General features: G+C 36.9%; 1 protein-coding gene across 1 annotated transcript; it reads right to left on the bottom strand.

Moving 5' to 3' along the window:
• Positions 1 to 467: 467 nt before the first annotated feature.
• On the bottom strand, positions 468 to 16,091 carry rps6ka4 (ribosomal protein S6 kinase, polypeptide 4). The gene is given in 20 exon segments (XM_042499518.1): positions 468 to 691; positions 2,007 to 2,170; positions 2,806 to 2,965; positions 3,051 to 3,242; positions 5,763 to 5,766; positions 5,863 to 5,926; positions 5,929 to 6,031; positions 6,716 to 6,809; positions 6,937 to 7,070; positions 8,070 to 8,195; positions 8,967 to 9,128; positions 9,239 to 9,389; positions 10,271 to 10,374; positions 11,150 to 11,230; positions 11,360 to 11,467; positions 11,720 to 11,835; positions 12,036 to 12,186; positions 12,991 to 13,058; positions 13,564 to 13,635; positions 15,205 to 16,091. Coding segments are annotated over 20 exon segments (2,355 nt in total). The 5' UTR covers positions 15,293 to 16,091; the 3' UTR covers positions 468 to 478.
• Positions 16,092 to 17,184: the final 1,093 nt, after the last annotated feature.

Raw genomic sequence — 17,184 nt, 5'->3', positions numbered from 1 at the left:
ATAGATATGGCTTCTGCTCATTTATGGCTCCTTTTTCCCTTTATCCCTATATTATAGCCAGGCACTGTTTCTGACACACAGTGAAAACAGGTAAATGTCTCATTTTTTAAACTTTTAGTGTATGACGCTGTCACCATATTATGGTAAGTGAATACTGAGTAATAATATTTTTTCTCAAGGCCACAGATTTCTGTGCATCTTAAAGATGCCAAACTAGATTTCTACCGTCTTTTCTTCCATCTGCTCAAAGATAATACAGTTTGGTTTGGGGAGAACATGGCATGTTGACAGAAGTTGTCGTAAAAACATGCAGTTTGATTTCTTCTTGAAAACACTAACCTAAACCAGTCTTTTGGTTTGCCAGTATGTTTCTTTTTTGGAACTGGGTGACCCTATCACCACCGGAGGACATCGTGTTTCCAGTTTAAGCACATACCTCTCCGTCTTCCTTCTTTCTTCTTCTCCCCTGCTGTTCAGGCTAGCTCTGCTTCGGGGTCACAGTTTGCTTTGGCTGTGTTTTAGATGCTGTTGCAGAGGCAGAGGAGGACGTGGAGGAGGACGAGGAGGAAGAGGACGAGCTCCACCGCGTCTCCACACCTGTGCTCGTCATCTTCAGCTTCCTGCGTTTTGCGAGGGGAGCGTTGTCGACACTTTTCAGAAAGAAGCCCTCTCTCTTACCTCGGTTGAAAGCCTGATGAGAGACGGAAATGACCAAAGAAGATGATGATGAAGCACAGTAAGGTCATGCGCTGATACTATTTTAAACCCTTAAATAAGCAGGCACATATGAATATTTTTTTGGAAAATATGTTAATTACTATTTTCTAATGTATCTAAACTAAATGACATGATTTCATTTTTTAAATATGACCTTACGATTATTATGATTATGATTATGATTATGATTATTATTATTATTATTGTTGTTATTTCAATTACTTGCATAGCAGGGTAGAGGAATTTGGGCATAATTGTACATATGTATACAATTATACAATTATGCTCTATATCTGTTAAATCAAATTAAACACAAATATATATATATATAATATATATATATATATATATATATATATATATATATACATCTCCCAAATTAAATCATCTCCTGAAATCAATTGTCCATTTAAGGTATAAATCTAACACCTTCCCCTTTATCGAAGTATTCATGTGCCAACATTTAAAACATTTTACAAACAATTTATTTTCTTACATTTCTATCATGTTTTGCATACAATTATTTTAAGTGGAAAAAAAGAAAAATAATTAACATAAAGTATGTTTTAAATGTTTGAAACAAATCTAATCTTTAAATGAACAATAATATTATTTAGAAACAAAACTTTCAATTCCTGTTTTAATAGTATCATCTTCACTGTGGCGACGCGACACTTTCAGTATCCTTTCATGAAGAGTCGCCGTTAGTGCAGCGCAGAAGTTTTCTGGTGCAGTGAAGAAAATCGCTGTAGCAGCCTCTAAATCTGATCAACCATCAAGTAGAAAAACAATAAGAATAAAAAAATGAATGTTTTTTATATTAGTTAGTTTTGGGTTTTTTTTGTTGGTTTGTTTTTTGTTATTACTTTGTTTCTTCCCTTTCTTTCGTTCGTAATGTATGAATGATTTTGCAAAAAAGGCTTTGTATTTTTTACTACTCTCTCTCTCTTGAATTGTGTTGTCCAAAACAAAAACTAAAAAATAAAAAAAAATGTCAGTATGCTGTGTTGTATGATGTGTACTAATTTGACTCCAATAAAACCTCGAAAAAAAAAAAAAACAACTTGAAAACAAAAAAATGAAAAAACAACATCACGTACCTCATGGCAATTGACATTGTTCACGTAGGATTACATTTTAAATTTTGATACAAATGCTGAGTATATTTCTGAATGTTGGCATGAAGTCACATGACCTCTCGCCCCTCAGTTTTTGTTAAATGACTGTATCTCCCAGCATAAAGAAACCATTTAAGTGGAAAGAAGAGATTTCGCAGACAGCGATGTTACCTTGTAGGTGGCGTTGACGTAAGTGCGGACAGTCGGCCCACTGGACTCCAGCACATCTGGAGTGCACAGAGGAGTGGTGGACATGGACGCTCCGCCCTGAAGCCAGCCGTTCTCTTTCAGATCCGAGAGTTTGAGACGCATCTCCGGGTCCACCGTCAGCAGACCTTCAAACACAGAGGACGTGGTCAAAGGAGCACAAAGGCAAGAAAAAAATGTCTCTATCATCCTTTTTTATTTCTTTTCTTCCGTTATCAGATAACCTAAACACTAAAATAAAAGATTTCCCCCTGACTTTGCTCATTTGTTCTGACCAACATACCATCAATCTGACAAATAAAAGCCTCAAGTCTCAATTAGTCTTGCTGGAGATAACCTTAGTTAGCAATGACACGTACAAATATGTACATATGTTTAAACTTTTGTCAATATGTGCATGCTTTACACATTTACTTTCTCTTTTTGTTTTGTTCGTTTTATTGGTAGTATAATCTTTCTCATGTTTTTGAATAAAATATTTGATCGGGTCTCAAAAAGTTTCCTAAATAATTTTATTGTATTTCCATCTTTGCTGAGCAACAGTTTTGTGTGAAAGGAATTTAAAGCCGGTCGCACCAAAATCAGTGCATGCACGCAGGTTAACAAACACTGGTAAACCTGCTAAATATAGGCGATTTACAAACTGCTTCTTTTGTTTTTTTACACTTGCCCAACCCTCGCACGTACTATGTTAGTTACATAATGTGTCCCAAATACACAAAACTAACTGCTCTTGTCACTTCAAACTTTCTACATCGCATACCTTTAACGAGCTCTTTGGCATCCTCCGATACGCCCTTCCAGGCCTCCCCATCCAACGAGAAATCGCCCTCCTTAATCTTTTGCATGATGTCAGCAGCGTATGATGAGGTCATCCCCCGCTGCTCGCTCTGAAATGGCACCTGGCCTGACAGCATGGTGTACTGATGGAAACACACACAGAGAGTCATTAGTACTTCAGTTTGCCTTACCGATGTGATTAAATCAGCGGTTTTTAGATGAAATTACCAAGATGACCCCGAGACTCCAGAGGTCGCAGGCTTTGTCGTATCCCGCGCTCTCGAAAAGTTCAGGTGCAGCGTACTGCAGCGTGAAGCAGGGAGTCTGCAGGGGGGCGCTGCCTGCAGGGCACAGGCGGGCAAACCCAAAATCTATTACTTTGAGCACCGAGTCCTCCCCCTCGCCTGCAAATAGCACGTTCTGCAAGAGAAACAAATCAAATCCATCATCATCCTCTCTTGTTTTTCTTTACTTTCTACAATCAGGGCACCGTTTTTTTGAACTGTTTTTGACACTTTCAAAATCATAGGGGAGAAAACAATGAGCATCTCAACAACATATGGCCCAAAAAATAGCAAGAAATTTGTTAAAAGTAGGGCGCCAGGTAGCTCAGTTGGTAGAGCGTGCACCCCTTATTCAGAGGTTTGCAGCGACCCCGGGTCCGACTCAGACCGGTGGCCCTTTGCTGCACGTCATCCCCACTCTCTTTTATCTCCATTTCCTGTCATCTCTCCAGCTGTCATATCTAATAAAGACTAAAAAAAGCCAATAAAATGATATTTTATTTTATCAAATTATTTCATTTTATTTCAATTTTTTATTACTTTTATTGGTTTTGACTTAGGATTACTTTTACTTTCACTGGTTTATTACTTTATCTATTACTTTAACTCGTGTGTGTTATCATCTCTAATTTGACTTTTATTTTATTTAATTCTGTTTTTAGTTTTTTTATTCATTTAAAATTCATTTTTTTTTTTGCAAATTATCAGTTGTGACTCACATGTCTTGCATCTTGTATGGTTTTATCCTCATTTTGATCTTTTGTTATGTTTTTATTCTTATTTTAAAATGGATTTGATTTGCTTTTATGGTCAGTTGACAGCTTTGTGTTCATGTTTGACTGTGCAGCACATTGTGCTTCCATCTGGAATAAAATGTGCAATATAAATAATGTTTTGCTCTCTTGTTTACTGAACACCGTGGGTTGGTATGTTTCTGCGCAGAGTGTATGCTTTGCACACGTGTTTGGCATTTTTGTGCCCAATGCAGCACATGTGGTGCAAAGGTGGGAGCAGAGGGCAAACAGATGGGAGCTTCATCCAAACAAGCCACATTTATTTGTTGATATTTTAGTGAAAATTAGATTAGATGCAGTAGGACACTGGCTTTTTCCACATTTGACCATGATTCATTATTTGGTATTTCTGTTAATAAACTCAACAGTTTAGATAAACTGTGCAGAAATTATGGAACAGTGTAGATAAACTGTTTTAATTAAAAACTCTCCGACCAGTAAAAGCATTTAGATTGGCATCAAAAATAAAAGTTGTTGTGATTACAACATGCATCTCCGTGCAGGACTTAAAGTTAATGGGTGATTCTTACCACTATCTGTCATTCACAGCTGCTTTATACTACATGAAAGCCGTCTCCTTCAGTTAATTAAATCCCACGGCCATCTGAAGGCTGCAGGATATGTGTGTGATAAATCTGCAGCCCTCATTTTGAAAAGTGCTGCGCTGCAGCGGAGACATTACGCTCTGTCGTCCACTGTGTTTACCTCGATTAAATCATGTGCAAATGATGCTGCACAATAACCACACTAATGTCCCATCACATCAGCTCTGACTCCGTATTCAGCCACGTTAGGCAAGACATCCTCAGGGCTCAGAGGACACATGCAGTTCACAGTGAAAAAATACTGAGACAATTAAAACTTCACTCTGTTCTCGTTCCCTCTCATTCTCTCTCTCACCACATTATTCGGGCCAATAATTCCACTTTCATTTCTTTTTCACATCTAACTTATCCAGAAAAGGTTTCATTTTTAATTACTGAAATGCATTTTTAATTTCAATATCATGTCACAAAGTTGAAATATGGATGTAATGACTTTGGACAAATGTTTTAATCTGAACCGAATCACACATGCAGCAGAGTTATTTTAACTTTTAATTTTTTCATTTTTGTTTTCTATTCAGTTTTGTTTTAGAAACTTTCCAGCACAAGAAAATGACCTGAAACGAGTTTTGTTTTAAAAAAAAAAACAAAAAAACTAATCATGGAAAAAGTGCTCAAGGCAAATAATATTTCTGTATCTCATATTAAATATGTAATTATGATAATGAGAAATATTGATTTTTCACTGGCTTTTTTTCTTTTTCTCCCTTGACATTCTCCCTAGCTTTTTAAAATATAATTTTTTAAATCTACTAATTCAATTTGTGGTACATTTCTTGCCAATCTGCCTTTTTTCCCTTTTTTTTTTTTAAGAATTCAAACCAATTAGTTCAGCGTTCAAAGATTTAAACACTGGTGAAAGGCGTCAAAAAACGGCACAAGAAAAGTGATATCGCTCCAGGTTTCAAAAGGCTAACTAAAATGTTTATTTATACCTAGTTTTAGCTCATGATTTAGTTATATTATTATTTATTATAATAAGGCAACATTTCTTAAATGGGGCTACGGGTACTCTTAGGGGTTTTTTTTGGAGTTCTTCTGAATTAACATTTTTTTAAAATGTTAATTTAAAAAAATATTAGCCATGCATAATTTCGAAATAATTATACTACATAAAAAAATAATAAGTTTAATAAACCACATTTTATTTTCAATATTCTTATTTTTGCAATCCTTCAACTGTCACAACAAACAGTCAGATTCACACCACATTTACTCACTGTCGGTTTCTATCAGAAATGTTTTACACTGGGATACTGAGCTGAAAAAAATATTGTAAAGGAGGTACAATACTGGAAAAAAAAGTTTGAGAACCACTGTTATAAAGAATTAATAAAGTTATTAAATTCCAGCTCACCTCTGTTTGAGGTCTCTGTGCACGACTCCCGCCTCGTGCATGAAGCTGACAGCTGAGACCAGACTCGTAACAGCTGACTGGCCTCCGCCTCTCCAAACAGCTTCTTCCTCTTGATCCTTTCCAGCAACTCGCCGCCTCGCAGGAGCTCCATCACTAAATATGTGTGATACTGACAGAGAAGACAAGTTTATTTAATGGTTTACACCCTTCAAAGTACACACAGTATATTCATGATTTTCTGTGATGTCTTTTCTGTGACTGCTGCAAATCTTTTAAGATGTTTTATATGAATAGTTTTTATGATATTATCATTTAATTTTTGTTTTTAACTTGTTTTTTTTGGGGGGGGGGGGGGCAAACTGAAGATGTACAAAACATCAGGTAAAAGGTACAGCGTATATATATATATATATATATATATATATATATATATATATATATATATATATATATATATATATATGGAAAATATAAGTAAAACTGCAGTATACAAATTATAAAAAATGATACAGACAAGAAAAAAATCGGTAAATAAATAAATAGGCAGCAAGAAACCCAACAAAAATATAAAGTAACATAAAAGAAAAAAAAAAAACAACAGATGTACAAACATACAAATATACAATGCAATCAGTCAGAGGATTTGGGTAAGAAAGTGGCATAATTTTCCAAAAGCTTGACAGTTTTATTGCAATTAATTAAGCTGACTAACATAAAAAGAGCTTTCAGTTCCAGCTGACGAGTTGACTTCTGTATGTGAATGAAAAATGCAGCATTTCAAAATCAATCTAAAATTGTAATAGAATTATTATTAGTAGTAGTAGTAGTACCTACTACCTGGTAGTAGCTGTACCTGATCAGTGTAGACTTCGTACAGCTTGACGATGTTTGGGTGAGTCTCACATTGCCTCAAAGCAGCAATCTCCCTCTGGGTGTTTGCCTCCATCCTGACAGTCAACACAGTCAGTTAAAAACAAACTTTACACTGTCAGATGGTACAGTGTCACTGTAAAGCACAGCTAGGTACAAAAACTCAGAGCTGCTACTAAGGCGGTGCATCGTATCTCCGCTCACCTGCGGCTGACGATCTTGACGGCGTACTCGTGACCAGTCTGCTTGTGTCGGCATTTCCTGCACACGGAGAAACTGCCCTCGCCGAGGGGTGGCCCATGAAGACACAGCTCATAGTGCTGAAAAAACTGTGATTCCTGAACAAAAAAAGGGATTGTGTGAGTCACAGTTGGCTGTTGTTTAAGAGAGATGTGCTGTTAGTTTGGGGTTTTGTTATTGTGCAATAGGATGCAGCTTTCAGTAGTGTGAAAAGGATTTTGGTGTGCATTAACCAGAATGTGATACAATCTAAAAAGTCAATGTTTATGTTCCCATGAAAAGTCTGCTGTTGTGGATTGGCTTTACATAGAGATATAATTTGATATTTGATTGAGATAACATTTGTCCTTTATTATCTATAACTGCAATCATACTGTGGGGTTTTCCTTCATGTAATGAGCTGTAATACACATTTTTGATGTTAAATAACTATTTGAAAGCAATCAGAAGGTAAGATTTTACTGTTTTTGGCTGAAAACAAAGAGGCAGCTTTACTTTGTTTAGTCTAATGTGCAAAACATCAACGACACAACCTAACCAGAGATTTTTCAGATTTTAAAGATACCAAAATATTTCTTTCCCATTTTTTCCCTTTTTCTTTCTTTCTTTATTTCTATTGTTTGTAACCTGCCAAGGGACTACAGATGTAAATTAGCAGTCCTGCTAACTCATATTGACGTTTGTATTTTACACTGATGTTCACTGACATGCCGTGTCCTTTTTAAATAAACATTAAATAATATAAACTATGAACAGTTATATAAACATTATAAACATTATTACAGTCTCCTCCTGATTGTGATATTTCTTCAATTTTGACTAGCCCTTGAAATAATGCGACAAAATATGCTGTGAAACAAGGTCAGCCAATTTTTGTTGATACAATAAGTTCAATGAACTAGTTTCTCTTCCTGTTTTCCTTCCTGTGTGTCCTCATTAACAAACACCACTCAGCCTTTTTAAAACACTGTTTTAATTTTGTCTAGACCACAGAAGTCTTTCTCATACAGATGCACCTCTCTACCATAAAGTAAAGACCAAAAACTAAATGCCAACTTTAAATTGTGAGCAAAAATTCACTGGTTCAGGGTCCGTACCTCTAACATCGCACTGCGTTGGACTGAGGCTGAAGCTGGACGATCGGCACCGATATGGGACTGTACGAAGTCTCCCATGACTGCGTTCTTGTTGAACAGGATGGAGGGAGCAATAAACGAATAACCCTGAAATAACAGAGAAGTCATGTTAGGTTCATGACGAGGCAGTACACTTTGAAATGTCTGCTATGAAAGAGCGAGAGCAGACTGCCTAAAATCAGACACGATTTAGGGAAAAAAACACTTACCTCAAACTAGGGGTGAGCGATATGGCTTTAAAATAATATCGCAATAATTGAAGGCCATATCGCAATACACAATATATATTTCAATATTTTTAAATGTCCTTAAAATTAATGTTAACTACTAAAATACAAAATATTGAATAAACTACAGTACTATGAAGTTGAATAAAGTAGCTACTGTTATACAATTAAGTTGAACACAGTGCTGTTAAAATAAATTAATAAAATAGATTTATAAGGGATTTAAATAAAGTACTTTTGTGACAAAACTTTCAAAAGTATTGTAATTAAATCAAAGTGGAAAAGCCTCGCTTTTTGTGTGTGTGTGTGTGTGTGTGTGTGTGTGTGTGTGTGTGTGTGTGTGTGAGAGAGAGGCAGCAAGCCTTAGGAAAGAGAATCAAAACGCTGGTGGCTTATTAAAACAACGTGACAATTTATACTTGATGCTCACGAATCGTGATAAAGTCATTTCATATATCGTACATGGAACAAGTCAAAATATTCGAAATATCACTCACCCCTAACTATAATCTGAATTACTGTTAGGCAATCATTTACTTTGTCAGAATAATTGAATTTTCAGATGGTTATATATATTTTACTTGGAAATCTGTCTTTTCTAACGGTCAAGGTTGAGCAAGCAGACGCTAACCTGGAACAGGCGATCAGTGCTTGGGGGCGTGCTCGCCGGAGAGTAGACGGGATCCATCCCCGTGAACTCCTCAGCAAAATTCCCTACGTCAAGTTCACTCTTCAGCTCTGGCTTGAATGGACTTGCCACCTTTTTCTGTGCCAGGTCAGCCCAGTTCAGTCCCTGTTTGGTGAGGAAGCAAAAAAGCAGAGGAGGAGTTACGGATGAATGAGAAGAAGTGACAGAAAGGAGAAGAGCGACACAAATTGACTGGCTGTTGAGGTGAGTCGGACCTTGAAGAAGGGATGTGCTTTAATGTCTTCAGACCCTCGCGGTCCAGAGCCCAGCCTCTTGTGGGGATCTTTCACCAACAACTTCCTCAGCAGGTCCTGAGCGGTGGATCCGATCATTGAGGGGAACGGCGGATCACAGCGCAAAATACGTCTGGTGGAAGGACGCAATAAAATAATGCCCATTCAGATGGCATAATACCCTCATAACATACTGTATGACAAAATCCCAAAGCAGTTTCAAGTTATTCACTGTGGTATGACCTGGGCCACACTGCCTATGTGAGGAGAGCGTTTGTATCATGGAGAGTGTTTTTTATTTGGGCGTCCACAAGTTAGAGCAGCCACACAGTCTGCATGAGGAGCGCAGGTGCAGCGCGGCTGCTGCTCTGCTGCGGCACATGAAGAGACTCAGAGTCTCGCTGATACTGACTATGTGATGCATGGTTTTCAGCGAAGGTAGACAGTGGAAACTTTTTATAGTCATGCTGACTAAATGCAAACTTTTACTGCAGTTTTAATGTGTACATCTGTCAGACATGAGAAAATATAAATAAATTTGCTTTAACTCAACCTTTCCTGTTTCTGATTCAAAACAAAAGCCCTCTGACAATGTTCCCATCATTAGAAACCCTTCATTTTTTCCCACAAGGCTTTTTAATTGTGCAAGATTGTGCTGTTGACAATTCAGTGGCTTGCATGGCTCCATAAATTACTGGAGTATTGGTTTTTAATTGTGGATGTACAGTAGTTAATTTTAGCAGGTAGCTCTGCAGCAGCGCCGCAGCAACAATGCTGTCTGAGTGAACACTGCGGGCAGCAGCAGTTCAGCGAGATAGCCGTCACGCGTGGATCACGCGTGCAGTGAGGCCAGGGTGTGAGGATAAAAAACGTATAACTCACAATTCCAAGTTGTGCCAGATTAATCAGGAGATACCTCCAACACAATGTCTGAGATCATTTTTATGATCTTAAAATGAGGAAGGTTGATCATATAAATACATGTTTTATGGAGATGGAGGCAGCTGCACTCACTTTGACACCTCACTCTGGGAGTTCCTCTCCCCCTCCAAGGTAAAAGGAGACGCTCCTGTCAGAAGTTCAAACATCAGGATCCCAAGGCTCCACCAGTCTACAGACTGAAGAAGAAAACAAGTTAAAAAAAACATTACAGGAAAAAGGAAAAAATATGAGTATATAGGGCACCTGCTGTGTTTTTGTTAAATTGAACCTGGGTTGTCTGTTATGATACTAATTGCCTTCCATAACAACAAAGTTGGTGACATGAAGCCTCAAAGGGACACCTGATACTTGTCGCTGCATGATAAGCGTGACGTATATGCATAGATATGTTTTGACCAAATATATTTTTTAGATGATTAGATGATTTAGATAATTTAGTTAAGGTGCTTTCCCTGAAGCAGCAGACACACAGAAGCCCAGGATGACAATGCAAGCGTTTAAGCGTCACTTCAATGGGAACTCGGCGATGCCATAGATGGCCACGCTGTGTCTTTGTCGCTCTTAGGCCGGAGATATACTTGCTGTTTAACCTTGTGTTCGCGTGCACATCCAGCTGCGTCGTGAGCATTTTTGAATATATTCTTGCCTACGCATAACGTGTGTTACTGGAGCATACCTCTAGACGGCACACGAGAGTTCAGGCCTATACAACATGTAAACAACAGACATGGTGGCACTTTAGGAAGTTTCTATCATGTTAAAGCTGAGCTCAAGGCAGAAAAGGCGAAAACATCGGCGGTACCTAAGGCCAGTCGGGACAAAGGGGGAGTACGTGTCTCTCGTGCTGCGATAGGTTGATGGTGAAAAGCACCACCAGTACTTTCACATACAGTCATCTTGCATCCATGTCGCCTGAATTTCTGAGGATGTGCACATCCGACATTTATTTACCTTGCCGTGCCCGGATTTCCCCCTGATGATTTCAGGCGCCATGTACTCAATGGTCCCACAGAAAGAGTAGGTCCTTTCCTTCTGTAGAGAGGAGAAAGGGAAGACCGCAAAAACACATCTTATATAAAAAATGTATTGTGATTGTAATAAGAGATAACACACATCCCATGTATCTTTGAGGTCTAGATTTTTAGTATCAAGGTAACGTACCTCTTCTTCAAGAAACTCCTTGCTGAGCCCAAAATCCGTCAATACCACATGGCCTTCACTGTCTAGAAGAATGTTTTCCAACTTAATGTCTCGATACACGATCCCAAGCTGAACAAAAAAACGTGACAACTTTAGCAACGACATTCACAAAAATTAAAGAACGATTCTAGGATTTCAGCGTGTTTCTGTGTCTGCAAAATTTTGGAAATTATGCAAGTCTTTCCCAAAACATAAGGCATAACAATATATAAGCTAGTATGTTGGTGCACTGTCTCTGTAAGTTTGTTTTGTCTTTCTTCTGGTATCCAAAAATCAATAAATGTAGCTCTAAGTTACAGAGCTGGAAGGAGCAACACCCACCTTGTGCAGGTGCTCCAGAGCCAGGATGATTTCCCCAATATAAATCCGCACCGCCTCCTCAGAAAAGTGATCCCGCTGGTACAAATGAGTGAACATCTCCCCGCCGCTCACGTAGTCTGCACTCACACACACAGGCAAAGACACAGGGAGCTTGAATAGACATCATGCAAAAGTTACACAAACACACGTTATGCACAACATGCCAACAGACAGACAAACAGTAATAGACAGAAAATAAAGAGAACATCTCTTCAGCGCTTCAAGACCGAGGAAACAAAGAGTTCTCCATGTTTGGCTGCAGCGTGCCGTCACTCACCCAGGATGAGATGCAGCTTGCTCTGCGTCTGAAAGGCGTAGTGGAGCGTGACCAGGAAGGGAGACTGTCGGATGTGCTCCAGCACCTGCCTCTCTGTGCGAGTGTGTTCTGTCGTCTTTGCCTTTTGAACAATAGCTGCTTTCTTTAACACCTGGGGTAGTCATCAAAATAAAAACAAACTTTCCATCAGTGTATGAAGTCAACACCAGGACAATCTAGACACCATTAATAAAAAATAATTCAAAGACCAGATAAAGTAAAATATTCCATTAATGCAACACAGCAATGTGTCTATACATACAGCAGCAAAACAAGATGTCAAAATCAGAATATTATCTGTATGTGAGACAATTTTAGGTTGTTTCTCAGATTTGTGGACGATTCTTAGATGTTAGGAAGTTTAAGGATTTTAGGGCATTTCTGGAATTTTAGGACGCTTCTTGGATTACAGGACATTTCTAGGAGTTTAAAACATTTACCAGATTTTAGTACGTTTTCAGGATTTTAAGGTATTACTTGGATTTCAGGATATTTCTGGGATTTTGGGACATTAGGGGCTTCGCTAGGGTGCAGGGATCCTCCACTGGCACTTTTTTTAAATAAACATGCTCTATTTTTTGTCGTTTTATGCACTCTGGCACCTTATGTATACTAAAACTAAAAAAATGATTCCCAGTGTGAATCACTTTATTTTTATTGTGAATTAGAAAATCACTGGGGGACCACCCAGCACCCTATCTGGAGCCAGATTTGGTCCGCATGTAGTAAGTTGAGTATCACTGCTTTAAGGACACTGGTATTTGTATCTGTATCATATAATTTAATGATGCTCAGCCCTACTGACAAGGAGGTAACAGGAAAATCCGCGAAACACATTTTAAAACCAAGTGTAAACAGTCGAAGAAACTGTTTTATAAATTACATTTAGTTTAATATTTTAAACAAATAGTCTCACCTTCATGGCATAGAGCTGGCCCACATCGTGGCCGGTGTTTTTCCTGACCAAAAACACTTTCCCATAAGCTAGACAAAGACACAAAGATATTTCATCAAGTCATTCAAATTACTTTCAAGTACCAAAGTGAAACTCAACTGGAACATATGCAAAAACATTCCTGCAAACCACATTTAATCAGGTGTTGTTTTGTTGACAGAAACAGCCTCTCGCATCTCTCAGGTATTCATTATGGATGAGATCTAATAACAGAGACATATGGTCGACCACTAAACATTCAAGTACTTCTTATGCTGTCTTGATGATTTGAAAGTCCCAAATTCGTGATATGGTTGTTAAGAAATGTTTTACCGCAGTATTTAAGTCACGGGGGACGCTTTACAGTCTGCGGAAATCAATTACAAACACTTAGTTGCCCTTAAGGTACTTTGGCAGGAAAATAAATCAAAGTGGAAAATAAATAAATAAAATCTGCTGCGGGTATATGTCATGTTGACATCTTACTCGAGTATTTATTAACAAATTTGTCAACAATTACATGTATACTTCATATATTGTATGCTTCACGCTTACCTCCAGTGCCCAAAACTTTGAGCAGCTCAAAGTTCTCCATGCCAACCCGCTCAGTGTGACCTGTGAGGTTAGCTATACGCAGACAGAAACAACATGGTTAAAACATTCAGTATGTTCTCAAACATAGACATTGCAAAACATAAGGATAGGAAGAAACATTTCAAAAATAGATATGCATCTCTTGTGCTGTCAAACTTTTAAGAGATAAAGAAAAAACTAACAGCTGCACACTTTCTCTTGAGATACTGACTTAATTTGAGAACCCAGAAGGATACTTTTATTGAAAACTGGACAAAATGGATAGTGCATGTTTCAAGTATCAGACCTGATTTTGTGCAAATAAATATTAGAAACACATTGTAGTATAATTAATAGCCATCCAACGTCTAAGTGTGTATGTTTTGATCCAATACCCTTGTTTACAGAACAAATGTTTTCATATGTCTCTCAACTTAGTTTTAACTGTTATTTTATTTCAGATTTTTATCTGCTTATTTACTTATTTTCCTTTTCATGTGATTAAACAGATTAGAAATGACAGCACTAGGGGTCAACTGATACTGGTTTTTCAGGGCTGATACTGCTTATCAGACGTTAATGAAACTGTTGGCCAATATTTGGAACTGATAGGAATTTTTTTTGTCAATATTTAAACATTTGAAATATTACGAACTCCAACACAAAACCCCAGCAAATGTTTAATCAAAACTGAAATTTTCAAAGATATATACAGGAAGTTTCCATCAACTTTTTTGAATAAAGTCAAGTGAAAAGTTAAATAAAAAATAATTAATAAAAATAGCCCCTAAGATTTCACAAATTAAAATCCTCCTATGTTGACACTTTCTTTGCACATATTAAATAATTGATTTTATCTGCCGTCATTAAAATAAAATGTCAACACAGATAAACGGCAAAATGCCAAATATCCGACCCAATAATCTGCTGACACCTAGACTACACATAGTAATTTCTAAATCTGCAGAGATAAATTAACTCTCTTAGAAAGCAAATTAAAGAAAATACACATGTATTGATCAAATGATGGAATTAATTATAGTGTGCAGGGGTTTCTATATTAATGACACTGCCTCCTTTTTGTTTATAAAGCACTACTCAGACTGTTATCCACCTACCTAACTTCTCTTTTAAAAATAAAATCTCCTCTCATTCCACACACTCACAGGAATTTTTATCCCTTAAAAACTCCTCAGGTCTGTACTGAGCTTTATAAATGAACTTTTTTTTTTGCACCAAATAATTGGAACAATTTACAAGAGCTATTGATATTAGATAGGTATGTGTCTGTAGATCTTTTTAGCTGATTATTATTTACTGTTTTTTTTTTATTGTCATCATCTTTTCTTCTGTCCTGTTGTTATGCATTTTTGTTTCACTGGTTGCAGATTTGTTTGCTATTTAATCTGTTTCATGTTTTTTACTGATTTTATTGCAATTTGTGACTTTTAATAGCCACTGTTTACTTTTGATGAATTTGTTGTTATCATATGTTGTATATCCTCTAAGCCCTCTGAATGTGAATCCAGGGCACTGCTGTAAAAGAGCTTCATGCTCAATTTCCCCTAAATAAACAGTGGTTGATGATGATATTTGTGATTATAAACAGTAAACTCGACTTACCATTGGTGATTTGATGCTTGACGGTGCAGGCCTTTTCATTTGTTTTTGTATCAGAGTCATCACTGCTGTCAGATGCGTCCCCAGACATAACTTACAGAAAAGTAGACTGTAGCCTGTACAGACTGTTTACAATGAACTAGGTGTCTAAATATTTTTGGTAGATACAATGCCTTCTACAAGCATCTACTGTGGCTGCATGATAAAGAAAACAAAGATTACCGAGATGACCGGACAGCTGTGTTTTTTAGACAATACTGCTGCCCTAATCCCCGTGCGTTTGACATCCTGCTGTTTAGCATTATTTATCTCACAAAACAGACACGATATTCAGATTACAGCTGTTTATCGGCTACTGCTTGCTTTAACAAAAATGCTGATTTTCTTTAAGTAACTGTGTGTCAGTTACAGTGAAGTTTAAGTGGCTATCGTTAGCATTAGCTCAACAGTAGTCATTATTGATCAGTTAGCAATAATAACGCTGGTTTTAAATGAACCGTTAATTAAAAATAACGCGTTATTGGTGATAACGTAAACACACACGATGCTAGTTAGTTAGCACACTCGCTACAATACTAAAATGTTACCTGGCTAGCCCGGAATGGTTGTAGTAAATTAAACTAGCAGTTAGCTAAACGAATTGTTGCCCGTCAAAGTTTGAACGTTAGCTAATGTTTGGTTAGCATCGTTCACTGGCCTCTTCACGTATCAGCGATTAAAAAAAACATGTCGGAAACGGCAGTTTGAAGAGGTCCTTGTCTTCTTTGTCTCCGCTACAGCCACGTTATTAATTCGTCCATTGTAAAAAAAAATATCCACGCCTCAGTTTAGGTTTTTTGTCAGCGGTTAGCTAAATGCTAACACCAGGATGCTTTCGACACAACCTGGGCGACGGTCAGTCACGTGAGCACCCGGTGTGGGCGGGGCCACGCTGACCTCGGGACACCCTGGAAGTTGGTGTTTTTTTCCCCCAAAAATATGATACATTTTTAAGTAAATTGTACTCATTTCTTCTGCATATCAAATTAAATAATTAACCCTTAGAGCCCGCATTAATACTACACACACTGATATCGTTCTGCGCACAAAATACGCTTTTCAAAATAAAGCTTGATTATACATATTTCCACTTTCAGTGACGTGATTTTTTAACCAACATCAGTTCTCATCATAAATATTAAATATTCATTAATTTTAAGAATTTTAACTCTTTAAAAGTCAGGTTTTTGTCATCATGCCACTATGTTTTTAAATGGGAATTTTTATTAAAAATTATTATTAAAATTATTTTTCAAACACAACAAAGTAGTTTTTATTATTATTATTATTATATTATTATATTATTATTATTATTATTATTAGTATTATTATTATTATTATATTTATGAAGTTATTTTTTGAGTTTAAACAGCCTGTTTAAAATCATCATTAATTAGTTTAATTTTCTGTTAAAAAGAACACTGACGTTAAAAAAATGAAAAAAAAATAAAATATCACTGAAATATTGCAAAATTGAAAAAGCCCTTCATCTATGTAAATATTGATGTGTTGTGGGATTTTTAAAAAATTGTTTTATGTTTTGTTATTTATTTTTTGCTTGTCTATTTGAGGCTGTCACATTTTAATTTGTTTGATCGCAGCTCTCGCTCAGTGCAAATGATGTAAACATAACCATTATGTGCCTTTATTCACTGTTTGATATTATTGTTCAGCAAAAAAAGTTGATTTTTTTCCAAACGCGATAAATCATTGGAGTTTTATGGGGCCTCCGAGTCCTCAACTCCTTCTTTATTACAGTTAAAGAATTACAGCTGATGCACATAAATGGCTGTTAATATTAGCTTAGCACTGAATACTCCCTCAGATCCTGTGAAATAAGTTTAAACAGATGAATCATGCATCCGCAGGACGTTACTCAACTTTCTCATCAGGGCTGCAAAAGCTCTCAAATGATTGTCAAAACCTGTTAACCATGTTTCTAGG

This window comes from Plectropomus leopardus, chromosome 13, assembly GCF_008729295.1.
Source record: "Plectropomus leopardus isolate mb chromosome 13, YSFRI_Pleo_2.0, whole genome shotgun sequence".
NCBI classification, from domain to species: Eukaryota; Metazoa; Chordata; class Actinopteri; order Perciformes; family Serranidae; genus Plectropomus; species Plectropomus leopardus.
The sequence above is the reverse complement of the archived record's forward strand: the minus strand, read 5'-3'. Positions and strand labels throughout refer to the sequence as shown.